This window comes from Pygocentrus nattereri, chromosome 24, assembly GCF_015220715.1.
Source record: "Pygocentrus nattereri isolate fPygNat1 chromosome 24, fPygNat1.pri, whole genome shotgun sequence".
In the NCBI taxonomy this organism is placed as follows: domain Eukaryota; kingdom Metazoa; phylum Chordata; class Actinopteri; order Characiformes; family Serrasalmidae; genus Pygocentrus; species Pygocentrus nattereri.
In genome coordinates, this window is record NC_051234.1 from 16,429,359 (window position 1) to 16,452,628 (window position 23,270).

At 39.2% G+C, this 23,270-nt stretch overlaps 1 protein-coding gene across 1 annotated transcript in view; it reads left to right on the forward strand.

Moving 5' to 3' along the window:
* Positions 1–11,989, forward strand: part of ofcc1 (orofacial cleft 1 candidate 1) — a 119,465-nt gene extending 107,476 nt beyond the window's left edge. Inside the window, exons 19-20 of the mRNA XM_037533795.1 lie at positions 11,611–11,743; positions 11,874–11,989. Coding sequence (XP_037389692.1) covers positions 11,611–11,743; positions 11,874–11,947 — 207 coding nt within the window. The 3' untranslated portion in view covers positions 11,948–11,989. The remainder of the gene's footprint in view (positions 1–11,610; positions 11,744–11,873) is intronic.
* Positions 11,990–23,270: the final 11,281 nt, after the last annotated feature.

Genomic DNA, 23,270 nt, shown 5'->3' on the forward strand with positions numbered 1-23,270 from the left:
AGAAGTCGTGAAGGGATGCTAAAATGATAAAAAACAAATCAGTTTTGGTGTGCAGAGGTTTAAATGTGGAGAATCTCTAGGCCATAACCTAATATAATCCATGGTTATTTTACGGCACTTCACCACAAACCCTTCAAAGAGTCTCATGCCTCATGTCAGTACACAATGTTAATGTTTAGAAAAGTGTACTTATTTGAATGACGTTACAAAAACAGCATTTCTTTGGCTCTGATCGACTGGTTCAATACATTGCTGCCCCCATACTTCCTCTACTGTCCCATGAACAAAGCAAATATTTTGCCAAATCCCAATAACAAAAATCTTGCAAATTTGACTGTGTAATGTGATTTCAGTTAATGACATGCATTATATTGCCAAACGTATTCACTCGTCTACCTTCACACACATATGAACTTGAGTGACATCCCATTCTTAATCCATAGGGTTTAATATGATGTTGAGCCCACCCTTTGCAGCTATAACAGCTTCAACTCTTCTGGGAAGGCTTTCCACAAGGGTTAAGAGTGTGTTTACAGGAATTTCTGCTGATTCTTCCAGAAGCACATTTGTGAGGTCAGACAGTGATGTTGGACACGCTCTAATTCATCCCATAGGTGTTCTATCAGGTTGAGGTTAGGACTCTGTGTAGGCCAGTTAAGTTCTTCCACACCAAATTTGCTCATCCATGTCTTAATGGACCTCGCTTTGTGCACTTGTGCACAGTCATGCTGGAACAGGAAGGGGCCATCCCCAAACTGTTCCGACAAAAGTTGGGACCATGAAATTGTCCAAAATCTCTTGGTGCTGAAGCATTTAGAGTTCCTTTCACGGGAACTAAGGAGCCGAGCACAACTCCTGAAAAACAACCCCACACCATAAATCCCCCCTCCACCAAACTTTACACGTGGCAGAATGCTGTCAGACAAGTACCGTTCTCCTGGCAACCACCAAACCCAGACTTAGTCAGATGGATAAGCGAGATTCGTAACTCCAGAGAACACATCTCCACTGCTCTAGAGGCCAGTGGCGGTGCTTTACACCACTGCATTTGACGCTTTGCATTGCGCTTGGTGATGTAAGGCTTGGCTGCAGCTGCTCAGCCATGGAAACCCATTCCATGAAGCTCTCTATGCTGTTCTTGAGCTAGTCTGAAGGCCACATGAAGTTTGGAGGTCTGTAGCAACCCATTCTTTCAGAATTCTTTGTAGAAGCAGTCTGCAGGCCTAGGGGCTTGGTTTTATACAGCTCTTGCCATGGAAGTGATTAGAGCCCCTGAATTCAATGATTTGGATGAGTGAATGAATACTTTTAGCAATATAGTGTATATAGAATAGAATAAAATAGAATTCAACTTTATTGTCATTGCGTATGTCGCAAGTACAAAGCAACGAAATGCAGCTTTCACCACCCTCTGCAGCGCCTTCTGGTCTGAGGCAGAGCAGCACCCGTACCGTACTGTGATGCAGTTGGTCAGGATGCTCTCAATGGTGCAGCGATAAAAGTTCACCAGGATGTCTGAGGACAGGTGGTTCATCCTCAGACTAAGAAAGAAGAGGCACTGGTGAGCCTTCTTTACCAGCTTGGAGCAGCTGGTCGTCCAGGTGAGATCCTCGGAGATGTGGACACCAAGGAACTTGAAGCTGTTCACACGCTCCACTGCCGTCCCCTTGATGTGGATGGGTGGATGTGGGTCAGCATTCCTTCTGAAGTCCACAATGAGCTCCTTAGTTTTCTCAGCGTTGAGCAGAAGGTTGTTTGTGTCGCACCACTCAGCCAGACGAACCACCTCCTCCCTATAGGCTGTCTCATCGTTGTTTTTGATGAGGCCAATCACCGTGATGTCATCTGCAAACCTAATAATGGTATTGGAACCATCGACAGGCTTGCAGTCATGGGTGAAGAGGGAGTAGAGGAAGTAGAGGAAGGGACTCATCACACAGCCTTGTGGTACACCGGTGTTTATGGTGTTGAATGCTGAACTGAAGTCTACGAACAGCATCCTAATGGAGGTATTTTTATTGTCCAGGTGTGAGAGGACAGAGTGCAGTGCTATGGAGACTGCATCCTCTGTGCTCCTATTCTGGCGGTATGCAAATTGGTGGGCGTCCAGGGTGGGGGGGAGACAGGATTTGAGCTGTGCTAGGACCAGCTGCTCAAAGCACTTTGTGATGATGGGGGTGAGGGCTACCGGGCGGTAGTCATTCAATTGTGATGGTATATGCAACTTGCCACAAAATGCCTGCACAAGTCCTGTACAACATTAGTGTTAAGCTTTTTTTAACATGTCCACTGCTGAGGAGACTTCAGTTCAATCATCTCTCAAAAGAGTTTACTAACACTGAGAGTAATTACTGGCTTATCACACTGACCCCCTTTTTTACATAGTTAATAGACAAGCATTTGTTTCTTTTGATAATGGTGTATGTATATGTACCATGCTCATCTATGGACTGCTGAGAGATTAACCCATTCAATTAACTTTAGTAGTATGATTGAAGTGTAAGATCCTGATGTAGCACTACAGTTCCTTTGGTTCAGATATGCTTGAACGCTTTGAACACATCTTTTATAAAAAGCATTATATAAATAAACAAATTGGTAAGATGGTTGAACACTAAAACATCTAAAACAATCCAAAGCACTAAAACAGACCCAATTAACTACTGCTTCCCATTCCCAGTGCTGGGCCCCACCACCCTGCACAATACATGGTTCAACCCCTGGAGTGCTTCTAATTAGCTGATGAGTTGAATCAGGTGTGTTATAGCAGGGAAAAACACAAACCCAAGCAGAGCGGTGGGTTCTCAGGAATGGCATTGGGAACCACTGTTCTGAACACATTAGAGGCACTCTATTGGTCCCCAGTGTGGCTCAGAGTTGCTGTTTTTCCTGCAGAGCTGTATTGTTCACTCAGTGAGTGATCCAGCCCATTTCTGCCCAGATAAGCAGACAGAAATGTCATGTGGGATCTGGAGCATGTGAAGACTATGTCCCCCTGTTGGATGATGTCCTGTTTGAGAGACATTGATGGCATCAACAGAGTGGTGCAACTGTGTACAAAAAATGGGGCCTGCATAGAAATATGACAATGTAATTTGCTAGTCAATATTGTTATGTCTAAATTAAGTTCTAATGTAGGCTAATGGTGAAAGTGCATTAATAAGTTATCATAGCTACTTATTAGTAGGTGTAAGTAGCATAATAAGGGGTCCGATAAGGGTGCCATGGGCCCTTGTACTACAAGCCCCAGTGCGATTGCTCTACTGTGTCAGCTCTTGTCCATCTACAGTTATGAGTACATCCGTGCCAGGGCCTGCATCCAGCCATGGTGCTGCCTTCACCTCCCACTAACCCCTTTACAGCCGCAAAGAGAGAAAAGCTTCTTTGCATATTCAGACTAATTCTTCCCTCAATATATATACTGCCTTTTTGATGGAAGATGCATTGAAGAATAACCAAAGGGCGTCCCCAGAACACTTGAGTCAAATGTTTTAGTGGTGGTTTATGTAATTCTGAAAGTGCTGTAGTTCTCTGTAGGATGGGAGGTGTGTACAAACTGGCACATAGATTTAAGGTGACAGTTCCTCAGACAGAAATAACTACTGAGGCAATCTTGCCTTCAGACCTCTCTCTCTCACACACGCACACACTTATATATCCTATGCAAAAAGATAGGAAGTACATACTATATTGCTTATTTTAGGCTGTTATTACATACAAAATATAAAAGAATGTTATAATAAATAGAAGATACTCTCAAGAAAAAACACAGATAAATCATATTAGTATATGTAGACTATTGTAACACTCAGAAACTTGGTTTGACTCAAAACAGCCATAAAGTTATTAATTTTTTAGGAGATACTGAAGTGATTAGATATATGATAATCAGCTTGCATAAACAAGGTGGAAAATCAAATGAGGAAAAAAAACGTTTCCAAAATGGGAGTTCAAAAAGTCACTGAAAGATATAGAGAAAATAGAACTGCTGTCACCTGCGGATGACCTGGTAGACCACTAAAAGTGTCACCATCCATACTTCAGAGCAATCATCCATGAGAAAAAAGTAGAAAATCAAGCTCTACTTCTGCTTCAAATCTGAAAAATCTATAATTGTTTCTGTCAATTCTTCCATTAAGAGAAGACAACTCAACCCTGTGTGCGTGCAGCTCTGGAGTAGCCTTTACTGAGAAAGAAGAAACTTTTCAAATCAAACAGTGAAGTTGCTGGTGTTCTCAAATCCTATACCTCAACATCACTGAATGTGTTTCGGATTGCTTGGATCAAAAAAGCAGAAAATGCAGCCAACTTTTAAGACAGAACTTTTTCTTTGAAATACTGAAAGCAAGTCCCCTTAAAAATAAGTAAGCTTAAGGCAAAGAGTAGAAACAAAATACTGAAAAAATTCAAATATATTTCGTTGTTGAGGGTTACGTGTAATTTTCTGTTAAAAATATTTTCTGCTTTTTTTGTGATGCTGACAAATAAATCAAAAACTTCTGTTTAATGGTCTTTTTGACTGGATGTTATATAAATTAAGGGTGATCTCTGACTTGTGTACAGTACTATTATAGATTTGGATTGATGCCACATGGATTCAATGGAAAGTGAGGTCTCCCTTGCTTTGGCTGTTTGTAAATCTATAGATAGCATATATTTTTATTCAAGTAGTTCACTCTAAAAAAAACATGTATATTACTAAACACCTGCTTAAGCTCATATTATTTTACTTTTACCACATTAACACATTACAAATAACAAAAATGTATTACTGTAACTGGTCATACAAAATATTTTAACACATTTTGTTAATATGTTTTAAGGTTAATGTAAGTTTGGCTTGATTACACACACCTTGTTTTGGCTATTTAGATACAGTGGGGAAAAAAAGTGTTTAGTCAGTCACCAATTGTGCAAGTTCTCCCACATAAAAAGATGAGAGAGGCCTGTAATTGACATCATAGGTAGACCTCAACTATGAGAGACAAAATGAGGAAAAAAATTCAGAAAATCACATTGTCTGATTTTTAAAGAATTTATTTGCAAATAATGGTGGAAAATAAGTATTTGGTCATCTACAAACAAGCAAGATTTCTGGCTGTCACAGACCTGTAACTTCTTCTTTAAGAAGTTCTTCTGTCCTCCACTCATTACCTGTATTAATGGCACCTGTTTGACCTTGTTATCTGTATAAAAGACACCTGCCCACAACCTCAAACAGTCACACTCCAAACTCCACTATGGTGAAGACCAAAGAGCTGTTGAAGGACACCAGAAACAAGATTGTAGACCTGCACCAGGCTGGGAAGACTGAATCTGCAATAGGCAAGCAGCTTGGTGTGAAGAAATCTACTGTGGGAGCAATAATCAGAAAATGGAAGACCTACAAGACCACTGCTAATCTCCCTCGATCAGGGGCTCCACGCAAGATCTCAGCCCGTGGGGTCAAAATGATCACAAGAACGGTGAGCAGAAATCCCAGAACCACACGGGGGGACCTAGTGAATGACCTGCAGAAAGCTGGTACCAACGTTACAAAGGCTACTGTCAGTAACACACTACGCCACCAGGGACTCTTGCAGTGCCAGATGTGTCCCCCTGCTTAAGCCAGTACATATCCGGGAGCGTCTGAAGTTGGCTAGAGAGCATTTGGATGTTCCGGAAGAGTATTGGGAGAATGTCATATGTCTGTATGAATGTCAGATGAAACCAAAGTAGAACTGTTTGGTACAAACACAACTCGTCGTCTTTGGAGGAGCCAAACCTTCTCTGTACTTCTCTACCAACACTCTCAACGCAAAAAATGCATCTGTGGTACTTTTTCTGGGCATGAAACCAAACTGCTGCTCATTGATCTGAACCTCTCACCTTAGCCTTGCTTCAACAACTCTTTCCCATACCTTCATGGTGTGGCTCATCACTGTACATGCAGATAATTTTTGGTTAAAGTCATTGTAAGGGTCGAGTAACCTTTGACTTGAAACAGTTCCTAGAAAGTTGTTAGCCAAGCGCAGTAGCAAACTCTCCACCGCATACTGGCTGTTGTCCTCAGACATCAACGTTAAAAGACAATAAAAAGCTATTGTAAAGCAGATTTTAAGCACACTGCAGTTAGAAAACAAGCTTCCTCAGCAGATACACTGAACGTGTGTTTGGATGTTAGACATCATTTAGATTTCCAGCCTACCTTTATTACTCCACAAGTAACGTTAAACTCAAAGTTAGCAACTGCTTTCAAAACCAAGCCGTTATTTAAGCAGATGTTTACCACTTTTCGAATGGCTCTAGAAATGCACTTTATAACGGCTCCAACACAAACATTTCTCCCATAACCGCACAGATTCTGCAGGTTCATCTGCACAAACAAGATGGCGTCGGACATAAACGAACGTTTTATGGGCAACGTGTGTGTACTGTTCCTTGCGGGCTTCCGCTAAAAGCGCGTGTGGCCTTAGCGAATGTGGCCCTGGCCAACTGCGCCTCGCGCTTCTCTTCCCCATATGCCGAGTGGAGCATATGCAGAGCCTGGCGCCACTTCTGGAAAAGGCCCATTAAAAATGCACAACTAAAGCTCCGACAGCTTGAGTATTACCTCCACACAAATTATTTATTATGCGGAGGGGAAACAAAACGATGACGACCATCCAGCGTTTGTTGGGCATGGACACTTTTGTTCCCTTACTGCGTTTTTATCACTTTTACGCTCAAGCTTATAGACATCACTAAACGTGACTGCAGATGAATTGGTTGAATAGTTGAATAGAGTACCCCCCAATAAACATGCAAACAGTAGGTGTAGTTTTATCCATAGCAATTGGAATTATCCCTGGTGATGATGAAAAGCATGTTTAATAATTAAAGACAAATTCCACCAATTTGTAAAACATTCTACCTAATTTAACAGATAAGATGCATGTAGTTTCATCCATAGTGGTTTGAGGTGAAATGTGCCATTTTAGAGAAATTTACAGAGTCAGTGGTGATATGAACAAGGCATCCAAAGTGGTTAATGCCTCTTAACACTACCTCACAGAAAATTATTAAATGAGACAGAGTTACTTTGATGTGGTTTTGTCAAAGCAGAAACATAGTTTGGCTCTAAAACAAAGTTTTTCAAAAATACTCATACCATAGAGGTAAATACAAGGCATTGTTAATATTTTCCATTGTTTGCAGAATTTTGCACGGTGCTGTATCAAATCAAATCAAATGTATTTGTATAGCTCTTTTTACAACTGATATTGTCACAAAGCTGAATGTTTCAAGATCACTGTAAGTTTGGATAGATACCACAGATATACTATGGTGTATATTGGGGTGGTTGGGATAGTGTAGTGGTTAACACCTCTGCCTTGTAGACTGCGGTTCAATCCCCACCTGGGCAAACACCCTACACTATACCAATAAGAGTCCTTGGGCAAGACTCCTAACACCACCTTGGCCTACCTATGTAAAAATAAACAAATTGTAAGTTGCTCTGGATAAGAGCATCAGGCAAATGCTATAGATGTAAATGGAAAGTGAGACCTTGTGTGCTTTGGTTGTTTAGATACCTGGAGATGTATTTTTAGTGATTTTGTCCAAAATCATTTGAGGCACACTCAAATAACTTACTCAAACAGATAGGAATACCATATGACTTAGCTTATTTTAGGCTGTCGTTCTATGAAGAAAAATAATCTTTTTTCTATGCAACAAATAGCAGTCTAAATATGTTTTAAAATGCTCAGACACCTGCAGTGTTGAATGTGTCTGAAATACATTAAACTGAGAGCTATAGAATTCAATATTGGTCGAAATTGCATTCAAGGCATTGTAAGGATTTACCACTGTTTTACCATTATTACCATTACATATAAAACATCAGAAAGCATGTATTGGTACAGTATTTTGATATCGGTATTTTGGTATCAGGCATTTTGATATCAAATAAAAACTGCTATATTTGCATTGCAGACTTTGCAACCCCTGGCTCTTCCACTGCTGTGAAGAAAATCAGAGTCAGTAGGTTTCTCTACAATGATTGTTTCACATGAAACAGATGAATTGACATGAATTCCCCTTAATTCGACCTATTTCTCATTCATTTTATGAAATGTTTTGTGGGAAATAAAACTATAGTGTTTGCCATGTCAGTTTTTGTCACTGAAGCAAACTTGAAAAGCTAGAATTGCATTTGAATAAAAATGTAAATATCATTCAGTACAAATCTAAATAATAATAGAATTAGGCAATACTATGCAAATTGAAGGTATAGCAAAACCATGTTAATAACTCTAGACCTCTAAGACTTAAAGTCTTGAACAAATGGATGGGGCTTTTTATGAAAGGTGTTACTTCTTCGTAGTGTACTTTCTGTTAGACCTTGTTCTAAGAGCCATAATGCTTGATTTGACTGAATTATCTTGAATAGGCAAATTAGTTCTGACTGTGTCATTGTGTAAAAGTGTTACCCAAGGCTAGGACTGCGTGTGGAGGTGAGTCCATGCCGCCAGCTATGGAGACGAGCGCAGGGCCATGCCATTTAATACGAGTTCCTCACTAGAATATTATGGTATTACTCCATCAATTTCACCATTAACCGCTCTCTCTCTCTGTGACTCACACCGCTATGCAGACACACGAAGCTCGTCACCCAGCACACCCTGACCCAGTTCAGCTTTGGGAATATGAAAAAGTTAACCTTTAAGAAGGAACCTCAAAGCTACATTAATTGACAAACTGCATTAATCCTCTCTTGTCCCTGCCTGGCTCTCATAATTACTCCTGCACGTGTTTGATGGCGGCTGTCGAGGGCCAGACTGTGCTCCATTTGCTACAGAGTAAAAGCAATGATTAAAAAAAAACAAAATGTAGACTTGATTTATTCCACTAATGTCTGGCGTTATTTTTGTTTGTGTGAACCAGATAAGGATGTCCTTTGCATGTAGCCCTATCCAGAGAGGATTAGATTTGCATAGGGTCTTGGGGTACAGGTGATCCTCAGTGCTTTTATTTCCAACTGGATTGGCCATGTCTATGTTTTTCTCCCTCCTCCAACGAGAAAACTGCAGACTGGATTACATACTGTTTTGCAGTAAGTCTTTTGATAAATTTAATCCCATCCAGATATGCATCTCTGTGATTTTGGTGGATTTTCCAGACAGATGTTGCATCATGTTGGAAAAAATACTCACCATATCCAACCTTCTAGTATCCATATTGATCTTTTTCCATATCATGAAACAGTAAAAATCATGAAAAGTAGAAGTCTTTCAACCATTTTCTCAGTCTGTCTTCATCCTCTCTGCACTGTAGAAATTAAAGGGGCAATTATAATAGCATCAACAAGTATAAGTATACGTATATATATATATATATATATATATATATATATATATACATACACTAATTATGTTTATATAGTGTACACTAATCTAATCTGAATGGGGATGTATGTGTGTATCTGTGTTGCATGTAGATTATTTCGGCAACACTTTATTGTAGGACAGTGTTCATAAGACTACGTGATACCAACATATTGTCTTTATGATAGCTTACATGATCTACATGGACAGAAACTGCTTATTCCAGCAAGCATTATTTGTCAAAAGTGGCATTTGCTAACTTTGATGTCAAGTTGACATACATCAAGTTAACATCATCTCAAGTGACTTTTTTTTCTGGCAATAGGACGTGTAAGGATTCTTTCTGGGTTTGAATGTTGCACAGTGTATGTCATAGTGACATAATGGTGATAATATGGCATAGCTTCAGCATTAGCATTTTATGTGGCCCTTTAGTAAAGCATTATGTCACTGTGATTTACAGCATCTGTTGTTACAACATGCTGTGTCATTTCACTCAAAGAGGTATTATGACACCCACTGTAACTTATTGTCAAAAAAAAGTTGATGTCACCTGACATAGGTGTCATGTCAACCTGACTTTTTTTGGCTGATGATGCCTGTTGGAATAAGCCTATAAATATTTGTTACAAGACATATGTGTTGTGTAGGGAGGCCAAGGGTGTACAAATGGTGCGTTTATCTTGCTGAATTGTGCTGGTCGAAAGGTGCTTTTCACTATATCAGTGTCTGCATATTGTTGTACATTGCACACATTACACAGGCTTTAAAAAGGATTTAGAGAAAAATCATATTTACATAATTTTTCAGTTACCCCCGATGCAGTTGACCAAATTTTATTACTTTAGTTTTGTGATGGAGTTACATGGCAAACGTTGCTAACAAATACTCAAATTAATATTTCTTCTAAGCACATCCTCAAAAGGTCATGCAGATTTGCTGGTGTGGTTTAGGATACAGTATGATTGACTGTAAATTATAACAGAGAACAAAACTTGTCAGTATAGCCAAAGACTGCAGGGAGCCACTTTCAGCTGATCAAATTTGACCACCCATTGCACGGAGGCTACAGAGTTTATTCATGATGTCTGTTATTTTATAAGTAACTGTAATCTTGAATTTTTAATTAACCTCTAGCTGAAGATATCTGTTTAAAAATATCAAGATAGTAGTCACAAAATCACGTTCTTATCTACCAGCCATATTCCTGCATGATGTGCATGCGAACGAAGAGGAGCCAGTTTCAGCCAGGGAGGCAGAATTTGACATTGTATGCGTTTAATGGCTGCCTGCTGCCCTCAGCTACACTATACTGCCAAAAGTATTCACTCATCCAGCCAAATCATTGAATTCAGATGTTCCAATCACTTCCATGCCCAAAGGTGTATAAAGCCAAACACCTAGGCCTGCAGACTGCTTCTACAAACATTTGTGAAAGAATGGGTCGCTCTCAGAAGCTCAGTGTATTCCAGCGTGGTACTGTGATGCTGAGGCGCATAGTGTAGCCAAGGCTGCCAACTTTCTGCAGAGTCAGTCGCTACAGACCTTCAAACTTCATGTGGCCTTCAGAGTAGTTCAAGAAAAGTGTAGAGAGCTTCATGGAATGGGTTTCCATGGCTGAGCAGGTGCATCCAAGCCTTACATCACCAAGTGCAGTGCAAAGCATCAAAGGACTCTACACCAGTGGAGACGTGTTCTCTGGAGTCACAAATCACGCTTCTCCATCTGGCTACGTCTGGGTTTGCGGATTGCCAGGAGAACAGTACTTGTCTGACTGCATTGTGCCAGGTGTAAAGTTTGGTGGAGGGGGGATTATAGTGTAGGGTTGTTTTTCAGGCACTGGGCTCAGCCCCTTAGTTCCAGTGAAAGGAACTCTTAATGGGGATGGCCCCTTCCTGTTCCAACCTTACTGCTCACCAGTGCACAAAGCAGTAGACAGTAGACAGTAGCAAAGACTGGCCTGCACAGAGTTCAGACCTCAACACAGTAGAACACTTTTTGGATGAATTAGAGTGGAGACTGTGAGCCAGGCCTTCTCATCCAACATCAGTGTCTGACCTCACAAATGCACTTCTGGAAGAATGGTCAAAATTCCCATAAACACACTCTTAACTCCTGTGGAAAGCCATCGTCGACTACATAGGGAAGTGTAATTTTTATTTTGTTTATATTTAGTTTTTTTTTACTAGACCACAAGGTGAACACAAATTGAAAGGGGTGTGAGTGTTGGACTGTGAAAGCAAGTGCATTTGGTTTTTTTCAGGTGATCGGAGACTTAGACAATGCAGATGCTCTTCAGAGCGTCCAAGGTCGAAATATAGAACAGGAGGAAGAAGAGAGGATGAAGGGCCCAACACGCCTTCTCAGAGAAAGGAAGAGCAAGAAGCCTACATGGCGTGAGTTTTGTGCTTTATTTATTTTTTTTATCTTTTTTGTGTCACAATATTATTACAAAATTATATTTTGTTTCTTTTTTGAAAGGCAGTGGTTTGTTGTGGTTATTTTTATTTTTTGTGTGCTTTTCAGGCTCTAACAGGGTGGAACCTGTTGGAGCAAGTGAAACTGAGCCCTGTACAACACTGAAGAACCACAAATACTAACCCTACCTAACCCTGCCTTTATGGTAGCATAAGACAATCCAGGCAAGAGGAGAAAAAAAAGACCAAGATGAGTCTCAACACTACAACTGGGTGACCTCTTCAGCAACAGCATGTTTAATATAACATTACTGCTAAAGCTGTTTACAGCCTGACCAATGAATCTATTGGCGCATCAAATGCCATCATGAGGACAACATAACCAAAAAAAACTTTTTATGAAGAAAACTCACTCACATATTTCTGCTGCAACACAACACATAAGGATGGAGAAAAAAAAACATCTTGGGTGCCCTGAGCAATTGTATTTGCTTGTATAAATTGTATTTATAGAATCAAATACAATTGCTGATGAACCTGAGAAGCTACACCTATTTACACTGCAGTTTTTCAATGCAAAGCACCTCATGGACTTGGTTTGTAACTCCCTCACAAATTAATATTTGACAGATTTTGTTTAAATTTTGGCTTTATTTATTTATATGAGCATATATTATCTGATATTAGAATTTGTAGCTCCTTAACACTGGTTTTGGTCACAAAAAATATTGGTCAAGCCCAAGTAGCAGTATTATATTTTTACATTTTCTAAAATTGCTATAAAGCCATTATATCGATAGAAATTAAACTCTTCACATCCAGACTTTATTCTTCTAACTTTTAGTTTCCATTTGACCACTCTAAACCAAAAGTCTAGACATTACAAAAAAACTATGCACACAGTCTGATACAGATGTAAGTATGAGGAATACACCTCTGTGCCATCAGTTAGCCAATAAACAATGTAAAGTAATGTAAATGATTCCATCAGGAAATAAATGCTAGTCGTTACGTCCTCAGTGCTGCCTCCACACCGTGAGAAATGAGGATCCTAAAAGTCACTTATCAGCGGCCAGTGATAAAATATCAATATTGGGAGCCCATTAGGCAGGATAATATTCCTGCTGCCTTGATTTGTATTGAGTATGTGTCTGCTGGCTGGTGCTTTGATGAAATGAACTGGCCCACAAATCAGGCCTTAATGGGAACCTACTTATACATACGGCTTAATTAAAGGTTGTGGGCTTATTAGCATGTGTCTGTAGCAGCGGCAGGCTAGAGATGGGGAGCTGCTCTCGTGGTGAGCCCAGGTTGTAAAGGTTTTATAGATAACCTATCATTATTAAAGCCCATTGCTTAATATCGGATCTTAATAACCTGTCATTTTCATTGATGATGATTCTCTTTATGGGTGGCCATTACGTTGTGTAAGGGGGGGCAGGGGTGAGGTGGTCTGGGACTGCTGTCCCCTTTGCAGTCATTACTCTGGTGTGGACACTGAAGCTTCTCTCACTCGTGCCTCCTTCCAGAGCAGTGGAGCAGAAGTTAAAAGGGATTCTATTTTACTTGTATTTATGTAGTGGACATTTAAATACAGTTTGACTTTCAGACTTACAGTAAGGGTATAATTCTTTAAGCAGTATGTATGATGGGGTGAGCAATATTACAAAAACATCATATCACAATATTTCAGAACATTTTTATGATAGATGATATGTATCATGATATTTTGACACAGAGATAATGCACAAGGACTAATTATACTCTCTTTGTAATGAAACATGCAGTTGTTTGGTGTACTGAAGTACTAAAGATATCCACAATAAGCTCAGAAAGGCATATTATTCATCACAATCATGAAATTTTTCACGATACCGATAAAATGTCATATTGCCCACCACTACACATGGTCATCGGAAGTCAAACCCATGGCCTTGGCATTCTAGTGCTAGTTCAGCTAGTTCTTTCTTTCATTCCCTCCCTTTTTTCTTTTCTATGTCTGTTGTCTTTGTCTTGCTTTCACTTTATATTTTTAATTTTCTTTCTTTCTTTCTTTCTTTCTTTCTTTCTTTCTTTCTTTCTTTCTTTCTGTATCTGTCCCCCAGCATGTCAATTTCTGAGCCCACAATGCTGAAAACTGAAAACACAGACCCTCTATAATAATGACTATGCCTTTCTTTCTGTTATTTTTTCTGTGCTAGTGTATAACTAAGTATGAGACGTGTACAGGCACTTGTGTGACAGAGAAGAGGACAGAAGAGAAACCACTCGCCTCATTCCTGAATGAAGACAGGCAGTAAAAATGCTGGAGAAAATAAGGAAGGTTTCTTCAGCTCATGAGTCACTTTTCACACCTAGGCTAGTGTCATCAGGTGATATTTTCTCAATTAACAATTAGTTTTTTGTTGAATTCTGCGTTGGCCATGTGTTTATAGATAATGTTTAGATTGTTCAGAACATTGAGGTTTTGTGTCCAGTCAGATAATCATGTAATCAAATGGACTCAGGATACAGTTTCCATGTATGCACTGCTGAATTCTACTTCTTACTCTGTTAATGAATAATTACTAGGTTAAAATGTACTGAATAGGTAAATATACTTTTATCTGTATGTAAATATTTATTTAGAATACATTTTCACATTTACCTACATAATACCAAAGGCTTTTTAAGCCCCCTGTGTCCTTTTTTTCCTGTCACTATTATGTAGTGAAGACTCTCTTCAGTTTCACCTCACTTCAAACAGCCCCCTAATGAAGACTAATTACGCTTCAGGGGAAGGGGAATGATCGTCCCCCATCATGTTTTGATATTCTTACAGCTTCAAGTCAACACATGTTATTGACATTGATTTTGTCCTTACAAACATTCGTTTTTCTTTTCTGAAGCATCAATTGACAGAATATCTTTAGGAAGAATAGTGTTCTATCCCTCAGTTACAGTTCCAGAGATCTGAATTCAAGCCAAAGTGCACTAAGACACTATGTTTTTTTCTTTAATTTGTTCCCGATTTATGTAAATGTCTCCGATGTAAATGTGTAGGAGTTATGGATTGAATGATTTGTCTTTCAAAAGACTCTTTTTTGACTTGGACACAATGGGGTCTTACAGACATACAGAAAACTTCTTTTTCTGCTGCTGCTTCTGTTTCTTCTTCCTTTCCTCAGGCCTGTGTGTGTCTGTCTGCAGCTGGCAAACAAAACTCTGCCTCTGTCTCTCTCACCTTTGTATGAGCTTTTTGCTTTGAGAGAAAATCCCCTCCCAACCACAGGACAGAGGTGTCCCAAAGGTTCAAATATTTGATTGCTAATGACAAACACTATTTCACAGCGATTTAAATTTCAAATCGACCCCTGCAAGCAGTTATTTCTGTAAAAAAAAGATGCCCCTGGGTCTCCGTGTTCCGCAACTGCTGATTTCAGTTAAAAGAAAAGACTTTCTGCCGAGCAATCATGTGCAAACTGCAACTTTTTGAAGTACTTACTCGCATCTGCATAGTCCAAACCAAGGGATGCTGCTAGTTAGAGGGTAAAAATGGAATAAAAGTGGGGGGGAAACATAAAAAGAAATAGCACTTTGTCTAATTCTATATTTATGTACCCCTCTGCCTGTGGTATTCCTGTAAAGTAGTTTGTGTAGAGAGGTTGTGGAGTGTATGTGTGTGATGCAGGCATCTCTGCAGGCTGTATTACAGGGATTCGACTCCGTTTGAATTAAGCTATATAAAACGGCTTACATGCAAAACAAACATAGACTTTACTGTTGGGAGCTGTTTGCACTGTCCATGTGAGAAGGGTTCTTGCTGGAATGAACAGACTGTGAAAACAGGGGCCCAACATTTGACAAACTATTTCAAGTGTATTTTCAGAACTTCATCTGTGACTTCAAATAAGTCAGTTCTGTTTCATTGTTATCATAAAGCCCAACCAAGGCCTTTTAACCCTTGAAATCCACAGAACCTGATGGAAGATTTTTGACTTGACCATTAACCGTCGACATATCTCTAATTAAAATGGAGATAAAAGATGAAAACTCAACTTCTCTGCCTGATTAGGACTGAGTCTTCAACAGCTTGACGCAACAGGCTTTGGTTTTTGCTTTTTTGTTGTTTCTTTTATTTTCTGGCAGAGATCAGACTTCTCAGAGAGAGCCGAGTCTGTGTGACATATTGGATTACAGAGGAAAAGTTACGTTAAATCAGTGACTACAGTAACTGATGGTGAGCGTAGTCATGTTGAGCGTAGTGTTGCAGTCATTTTATCACAGTTGAGCGGTATTTTTGAAATGCTAGCACTTGCTGCTATTCAATTTAGGCAAAAAGAGACTTTGTGTGGGGCAGGGCTGTGGTAAGGAAGTAAGGAAGGAAGATGAAAAATCTGCCCTAATTCTGATTGGTTTCACCCATTACTTGACTCAGCTTTAGAATGTAACAGAACTGGGAATTACATAGTAATAATATTTATACACCATTTGAAAACATACGCATTGTGTGAATATTTCATGACAAATGAACCAACAGGAAAGGTCCCAAACAACATAGACTAAAAAACTACTTTAACATGTGGTATTAGTTAAGAGCTTTTTATGTATTTTTTGCCATTTTGGAGAAATGTGATCTTTCTTCAGCACTGTTGATATGCTAGGTTTTCATAGTTTATTTTTTTATTTTCTTTTGAGCACAGAAAAAAAAAACTCCTACCAATATCAGAATCATACTTCAGTACATATAGTTGGCTCAGTATCTGCTGCTGTAAATTAAACCACTGCTAAGCACTACTCACATGCCACGTAACAATACAGCTCACCTGAAGGTTGTGTGTGTGTGTGTGTGTGTGTGTGTGTGTGTGTTTCCTCTTGCTTGTTAGTTTATTTGTTTATTTATTAATTAATAGGGTGGCAGAGGCAGATGTCCTGCTCACTGGAAAATAATTTGCAAAGAGAAGAGGAAATAAAAAGATGAGTATGCAAATATTCCCTTGTAAATAGACCTTGTAATGAGTCACAAACGTTTTCATCATATTTCATTCTGCAGAGGTCAATACAGTGCAGCCAGTCGGGCTTGTGCTTTCTGACATATCTCTCTCTCTCCCTCTCTCTCTCTCTCTCTCTCTCTCTCTCTCTCTCTGTTTATTTCTCTTTCTCTCTATCTCTCTCTTATCATTTCAGCAGCCTAGTATGGGAAGGCGAGGGCAGGGGCTGATTGTACCACACCACACCTACATACACAGACACTGGTCACATTACTATTTGAAAAAGCACAATGTAGGTGCGTCCCTTCTTAGGGTAATCGTGGGGACATAAAAAAAAAAAAATCAAAGCAAACAAAGGAAAAAAAACTAAAACACTGGGCCTGCTGGGGTTTTGTCTTAGCCCTAAGTGTCCTGATGAAAAGGACTCTCCTCTTGTCTTCTGTCATTTCCTGGCAGCCACTTGACTCACTCTAATCATTAGGTAAAGCCATCTTCTCTTCAAATAATCCTGCGTTTGAACGCTAAAAATGTAATGAACTTCACGCTTCATTGGTTCTGACATTGCTTAATTAATGGGTGCATTTAAAGTACATAGGCCCCGGTAATTGATTTATATGCATGATTTGCACATACAGCTGTTGGTTTCTGTAGGAAAGTCATCACTCAAAGTGTGCTCGTTTTACTGATGGGCTAGGTGCAGGGAGATACTGCCGGCCCGTACATCACTGCTGGCTTCTCCCGGCTGGGTTTAGAGACATATCTAATGATATGCTAAGGAATGATGTGTTTTATGCATTTTTGTTAAAAAAAAACTTTCTAATTAATTCACTTTTTCTTTCCTAATGTTTTTATATATACACTACTGTACAAAATCATCCTAAAAAAGTTTAAAACTGTTCATTTACATCAGTAAATGTGTTTTTGCCAATAAAAACACTATAAGGAAAGTTCTACCAAGTTAGTTATAACTGCGGTCCCACTTTGTATAATATTTATAGTATCTATAAAAAATCTGGCATCTCAATACTATTGTGTGTGTGTGTTTATATATATATATATATATATATATATATATATATATATATATATATATATATATTAGCCACACCCATGTGAGACTGTGCTTCTCTCACCTCACTCATGGCCACATGATGAGCAGTTAGATCCCATTGGTTTAAAATAAACATGCCCCAAAGTTTGATAATCAGTGTGTAATATTCAGAATTGTCACTGAAACATATAATTTGGTGTTATGATTGTTTTGGTAGTAACAAAATTGGACACCCAATTTCTTTATCTTTTGTTTTAATAAAAAACATAATTAAGCATAGACTTGTTTAAAGCAAAAGGAGTTTAGTCTAAACTCCTGTTCCTAAATGGATTTCTCTAAAGTGTACCAGCCTGATAGAATGATCTGTAAAACAGCGGTCATTTACCCTGCTCCTGTAAAGTTACCTTCCTGCAGGCCTTTAGCTCCAGCACTAATTGACCCCACCTGACACATCTAATTATTGCCTTTTAGAGTCCTTGATTAGCAGAATGAGGTGTGTTATATCTGGGTTTGAGGTGAAACCAGTGACAGCAAAACCAGTCTCAAAACCAGTCATAATGCCACAATATGAGAGAGAGGTCTCCAATCACAGAGGAGTTCCCACTGTTGCTTTACTGAATACAGTGATGAAAAATGAGAACTGTGTTCACCCTTTTTTCATGTTCATCCTGCATTCCCATCATTTTTATGTTCAGTTTCTGCTCACATATTATAACAAAATTGCCACTTTTTAAATGGAAAACAAGGTTTACTGTCAAATTAGAGCAAATGACTACACAAAACTACACAATATAATGCAGTTAATCACATTTAGACAGTTTTGCTGATTATTTTTTTTCAGAAGACTTATGGACAGTACTTTATATTTTTTATGTATTATTACTATATTTATTTGGTTTATTGTTTATTTTATTTGTTTATTAGTTATCTGTGCACTTCAGAAAGGATGTATGTATGTATGTATGTATGTACTGTATGTATATTTGTGTGTATATTTCTTTCCTTGTAATCCTAAAGTGACAGAGGCCCATTGATCAATACTTTTCAAACATGTCGGCCTGTGGTCCTTTTTTCCCCACATGAAATGTCTTTATAAGCTGCCATGTGCACTTATGAATGATATCGTCCCAGAGTAATGCCACAGTCATTTGAGCTGGCGTCCATATTTTTCTCCAACTATTTGAATATGCTGTCTTGCTGGAAACAAAAGAGTCTTGAAAAACAGCCATGTCTGCTCGCAAAGATTTTGCAGACGTGAATAGAAACAAAGACACGTTTGTAAACGGGCTGACTCTTTGAGGAATGTCTTGCTTAGTGTATTCAGCGTGGTCCGTGGCCATGGTGGGGTTTAAAGCAGCCACGTCTAAAAACGGTCCGCCCGTGTTTGGTGCGCTGCCTATTTAAAGCATTGTTCACTCATGTAATGCTATAATTATTGGAGGAATAGTGTGTATGTTTTCTGCTGAGACTTGGAGGTCGCTGGCCTCTAACCATTATTTGGAGTTTGGAGAAAGCCTCAACGGAGCTCAGATCAATCTTTCACCTGGGGAACCGCTGCAGCCGAGTTCTATCACCGGCCTATTGATTTTTCCATGTGTAAAGCCCTTATGTGCGAGAGGTGTTTTCATGTGGACACCACAGAGGGAAAGCAGCCTGCAGCACACACACACACACACACACACACACACATACACACACTCATTTATTTATGCTTGCAGACACCCATCGGCACAGACTCCAAGAAAATGCACACATAGGCATATTTAGTTGTTTTAGATCTCTCTCTCTCTCTCTCTCTCTCTCTCTCTCTCTCTCTCTCTCTCTCTCTCTCTTTCTCTCTCTATCCCTCCCTCTCTCTCTCTCTCTCTCTCTCTTACACACACACACACACACATACACACACATTATAGGTCACAAACACCACACTCTCTACTTCTTTTATTCCTTCACTAGTTGTGCTTTCATTCTTTCTCTCAAGCACACACACACATTCTTGCACCCCTAAACAACAAGAGAGCCCCTGGCTTTTTGGCCAGTCAAGCATGTCCACATTGGCTCTGGGTGTCTATGTCTTTGCCGCTGCCTCTAATCAATAAGAATGTGAGGTGATGCAGGTGTGGGCAAGGCCAAACTTGCATTATCTGCGGACCTCCACACGCCCCTGTCACTTTGATTCAGAACAGCGACACTTTTATTGTGACTCACACTACTGCAGACGGCCGGGCCTGATTCATATTTACATTATTTATCAGCAGGGGAGCTTGTCTGGCAAAAATGTTGCAACAATGTAGGCTGTTATGAGTGTGAGGTTTGGAGTGTGAAGGTTTATTATGTTGTATTATATTAGACTTGTTTAGTTAGATGATGATCATGCTGTAAGCACTTGGGCCCAATTGATACATTGTTTCACTGATAAAATCACCCATTATTGATTTTATTATCATTGGAAAAAATTTCACTGATATTTAGTGGCTTGATGTGAGAAATCAAGTTCATTTTTCAGGAATTCTGAGTTGTTCCTTTATCAGTCTTCAAAGAGACTTCCACACTGCAAGGAAATTATGTAGATTGTAGATAGACCCCCTTGAATACAGAAGGTTGCTGCAGAGCAAGGTGCATTCTGGAAGATGCAGTTCAAGCTTGTTGTCAAAGAATTTAAAATGTCAGATTTGACAGTAATTAGTTGTGATTTGCAAAGCATTTTGGGAGAGTGAGTGGTAGTTTGGGCAGTCTTGAACAGCATTTCTTGGAATGTTGTAACTCCAGAGGTGGAGCTTCCTGGCATTCATTGTGGTTTTGTTAGTAGTCGTTAATTTTTTTTTTTTTTTTGATACACTTCAGTTTTCTTGTCACAACTTGTTATTCAAATCCTAGAGAGATGTTTGCTTTTTCTTGTTTTGGTATTCCATCCATGCGATTGCTTTGTGTTTCAGTAAAGTGTTCATCCTGTAATGATATACTTAAAAGATATTTGGTACAGCTGCCTTATAAACACATGGTATAAACACATGTTGCTGTTGTAATGTGAAGTTCATTTGGTGGTGTGATTGATAAACAGTCCTACGCTCTCCTGAAAAACAACGTGATTGTTGTCTTAATTGTGTAGCAGTGTGCATGAATGTTTAAGCATTTGGTAGTGAAACTGATTTGTTGTGTTTGCCTGTACAACCTAATGTAGCAAAGCTGAGGGACCTCAGACAGCTGTGTGTCCACATTAGACAATATACACTCACCGGCCACTTTATTAGGTTCAATTGCTTGTTAACACAAATAGCTAATCACATGGCCACAACTCAATGCATTTAGGCATGTAGACGTGGTCAAGACAACTTGCTTAAGTGCAAACTGAGCATCAGAATGGGGAAGAGAGGTGATTTAAGTGAATTTGAACGTGGAATGGTTGTTGGTGCCAGACGGGCAGGTCTGAGTATTTCAGAAACTGCTATTCTACTGGGATTTTCACACAAATCTCTAGGGTTTACAGAGAACGGTCTCAAAAGGAGAAAATATCCAGTGAGCGGCAGTTGTGTGGATGAAAATGCTTTGTTGATGTGAGAGGTCAGAGGAGAATGGGCAGACTGGTTCGAGTGGATAGAAAGACAACAGTAACTCAAATAACCAACCAAAATCTCTTTCCAACACCTTGTTGAAAGAATGCCACAAAGAATTAAGGCAGTTCTGAAGGCAAAAGGGGTCGGTGAAGTGAAGTGGCCGGTGAGCATATATGCTGTAATTTAGAAATACAGGGGTGCAAGAGGAACTGTACAAATACAGTAATCAACGGTATTTAGAAATACAGTGAAGAAGTACATTTATACTGTAAATAAACAGTAAAATAATATAATTTTGATACAAAGTCTTCCACATTGTAAGATGCCAGTTGACCTGTTATAAGAACACAGGCTGAAATAGTAAGTCTGAAAACCTTAACCATATCTGGCATGATGATAACATTATAATTCTCTTTCCCTGAAAAATAAGAAAAACACAGGCTAATTAACAGAAACCAGCAAAACCACAAGCAAGCTCTTAGGGTAGGCAGGGGTGTTCTGGACGTAACCAGAAGGTAATGGAGAAAGAAAGAGAGTTATCAAGAGAAACTGAGGCTTACAGTAACAGCACTGCAAACCACAGCAGTGAAACTAAGGGTGAAAAAAAAACACCACGCAGGAATCCATCAAAAGCCAATAATCACTCTCTCTCTCTGTGAGTAGCAGTACATCAGGGCTGCGATCAATACTGCATTACTTTGAGTAGCCAGTATATACAATACTCATCAAATTGATTATTTTGATGCTAAAATGGCAGTTTCATTTGCCGCGGAACAAAAAGGTGCAGCGATAACTGCTGTTCAATTAGCTGACCCAGACGACAGGGCCTCAAATAAGACAGATGACTATTTATTTGCAAAATAAATAAATAAAATAATAAAAAAAAAATAACACATTGCTTTAACCAGACATGAGGAATGAAATGTCATCATTGTACCCTGCTTAAAAGATGACTTGTTTCATTTGGACATTGAAATTTCATGAATATATTTCCAAAGGCCCAGGAAAAACCAAATTCATCATTAAGTTCCACAGCCGGGTAATGTCACACTAGGGATTACTCACTTTTCTAATGTATTGTGCGTGTCAAGGTTGTCCGTGCCACACACTTTTCATGCTGGAGTGGGTGCTGGGCAAAAATTTAGTTGAAGCTGCGGAACTAAGAGTCGGCTGGTTCGAAGTTGGTCTCCTCTTAATGGCTGCGAGTCTTTACACTGTCGTCAAGAGAGTCAAGCCATTCGAACGATTAAAAAGTCATTTTCTTAACTGTCCTCCCAGGACCTGTTTTTTTCCTCTCCTTTCTTTTTTTCAAGAAAACATTAAATTGCTTCAATCAAGCATAACCGTCTCCTGCTCGTGGTGTAATTTGTGGCTCTGTTCGCATGGTGTGTGGTTATTTGTCATTGTTTTTCCTGTAGCGCATTTCCCAAATGCTCTGATCAGCGCTTAATACTCCAAATTGCCCCTCTGTTTCTTATGCTAGATGAGGCAGATGTGGATTTGTGCAAAACTACGACGTGCATGTGTTTGAAAAGCTAAATTAATTACTAAAAAACAGGGCAGAAGCAAACATATGTCGCATAACGCAGTGCATCGACTAAAATTAATTAGGTATATTCGAGCTTTGACATACAGACAAACAGCACTGGGATTGCTTGTGAATCACAAATGTGAAAGGTACTGATACTGAGGTACTGACACTTCTAGTCCCAATGTCTTTTCTTTTTAGAATCGATCCTTACATAAAATATAGTTTTCTTCAGAGAATTATAAAGTGTATATTTGTTTTAATAAAATAAAACACAAAAAAGGAAAAAAAATAATACATATATACGTGTGTGTGTGTGTGTGTGTGTAGGACAGTAACTAGGGCACAGGCATTATTCAAGTATACGATGATAAGGGCTGGGTGTCACAATGTAATACTTCTATGG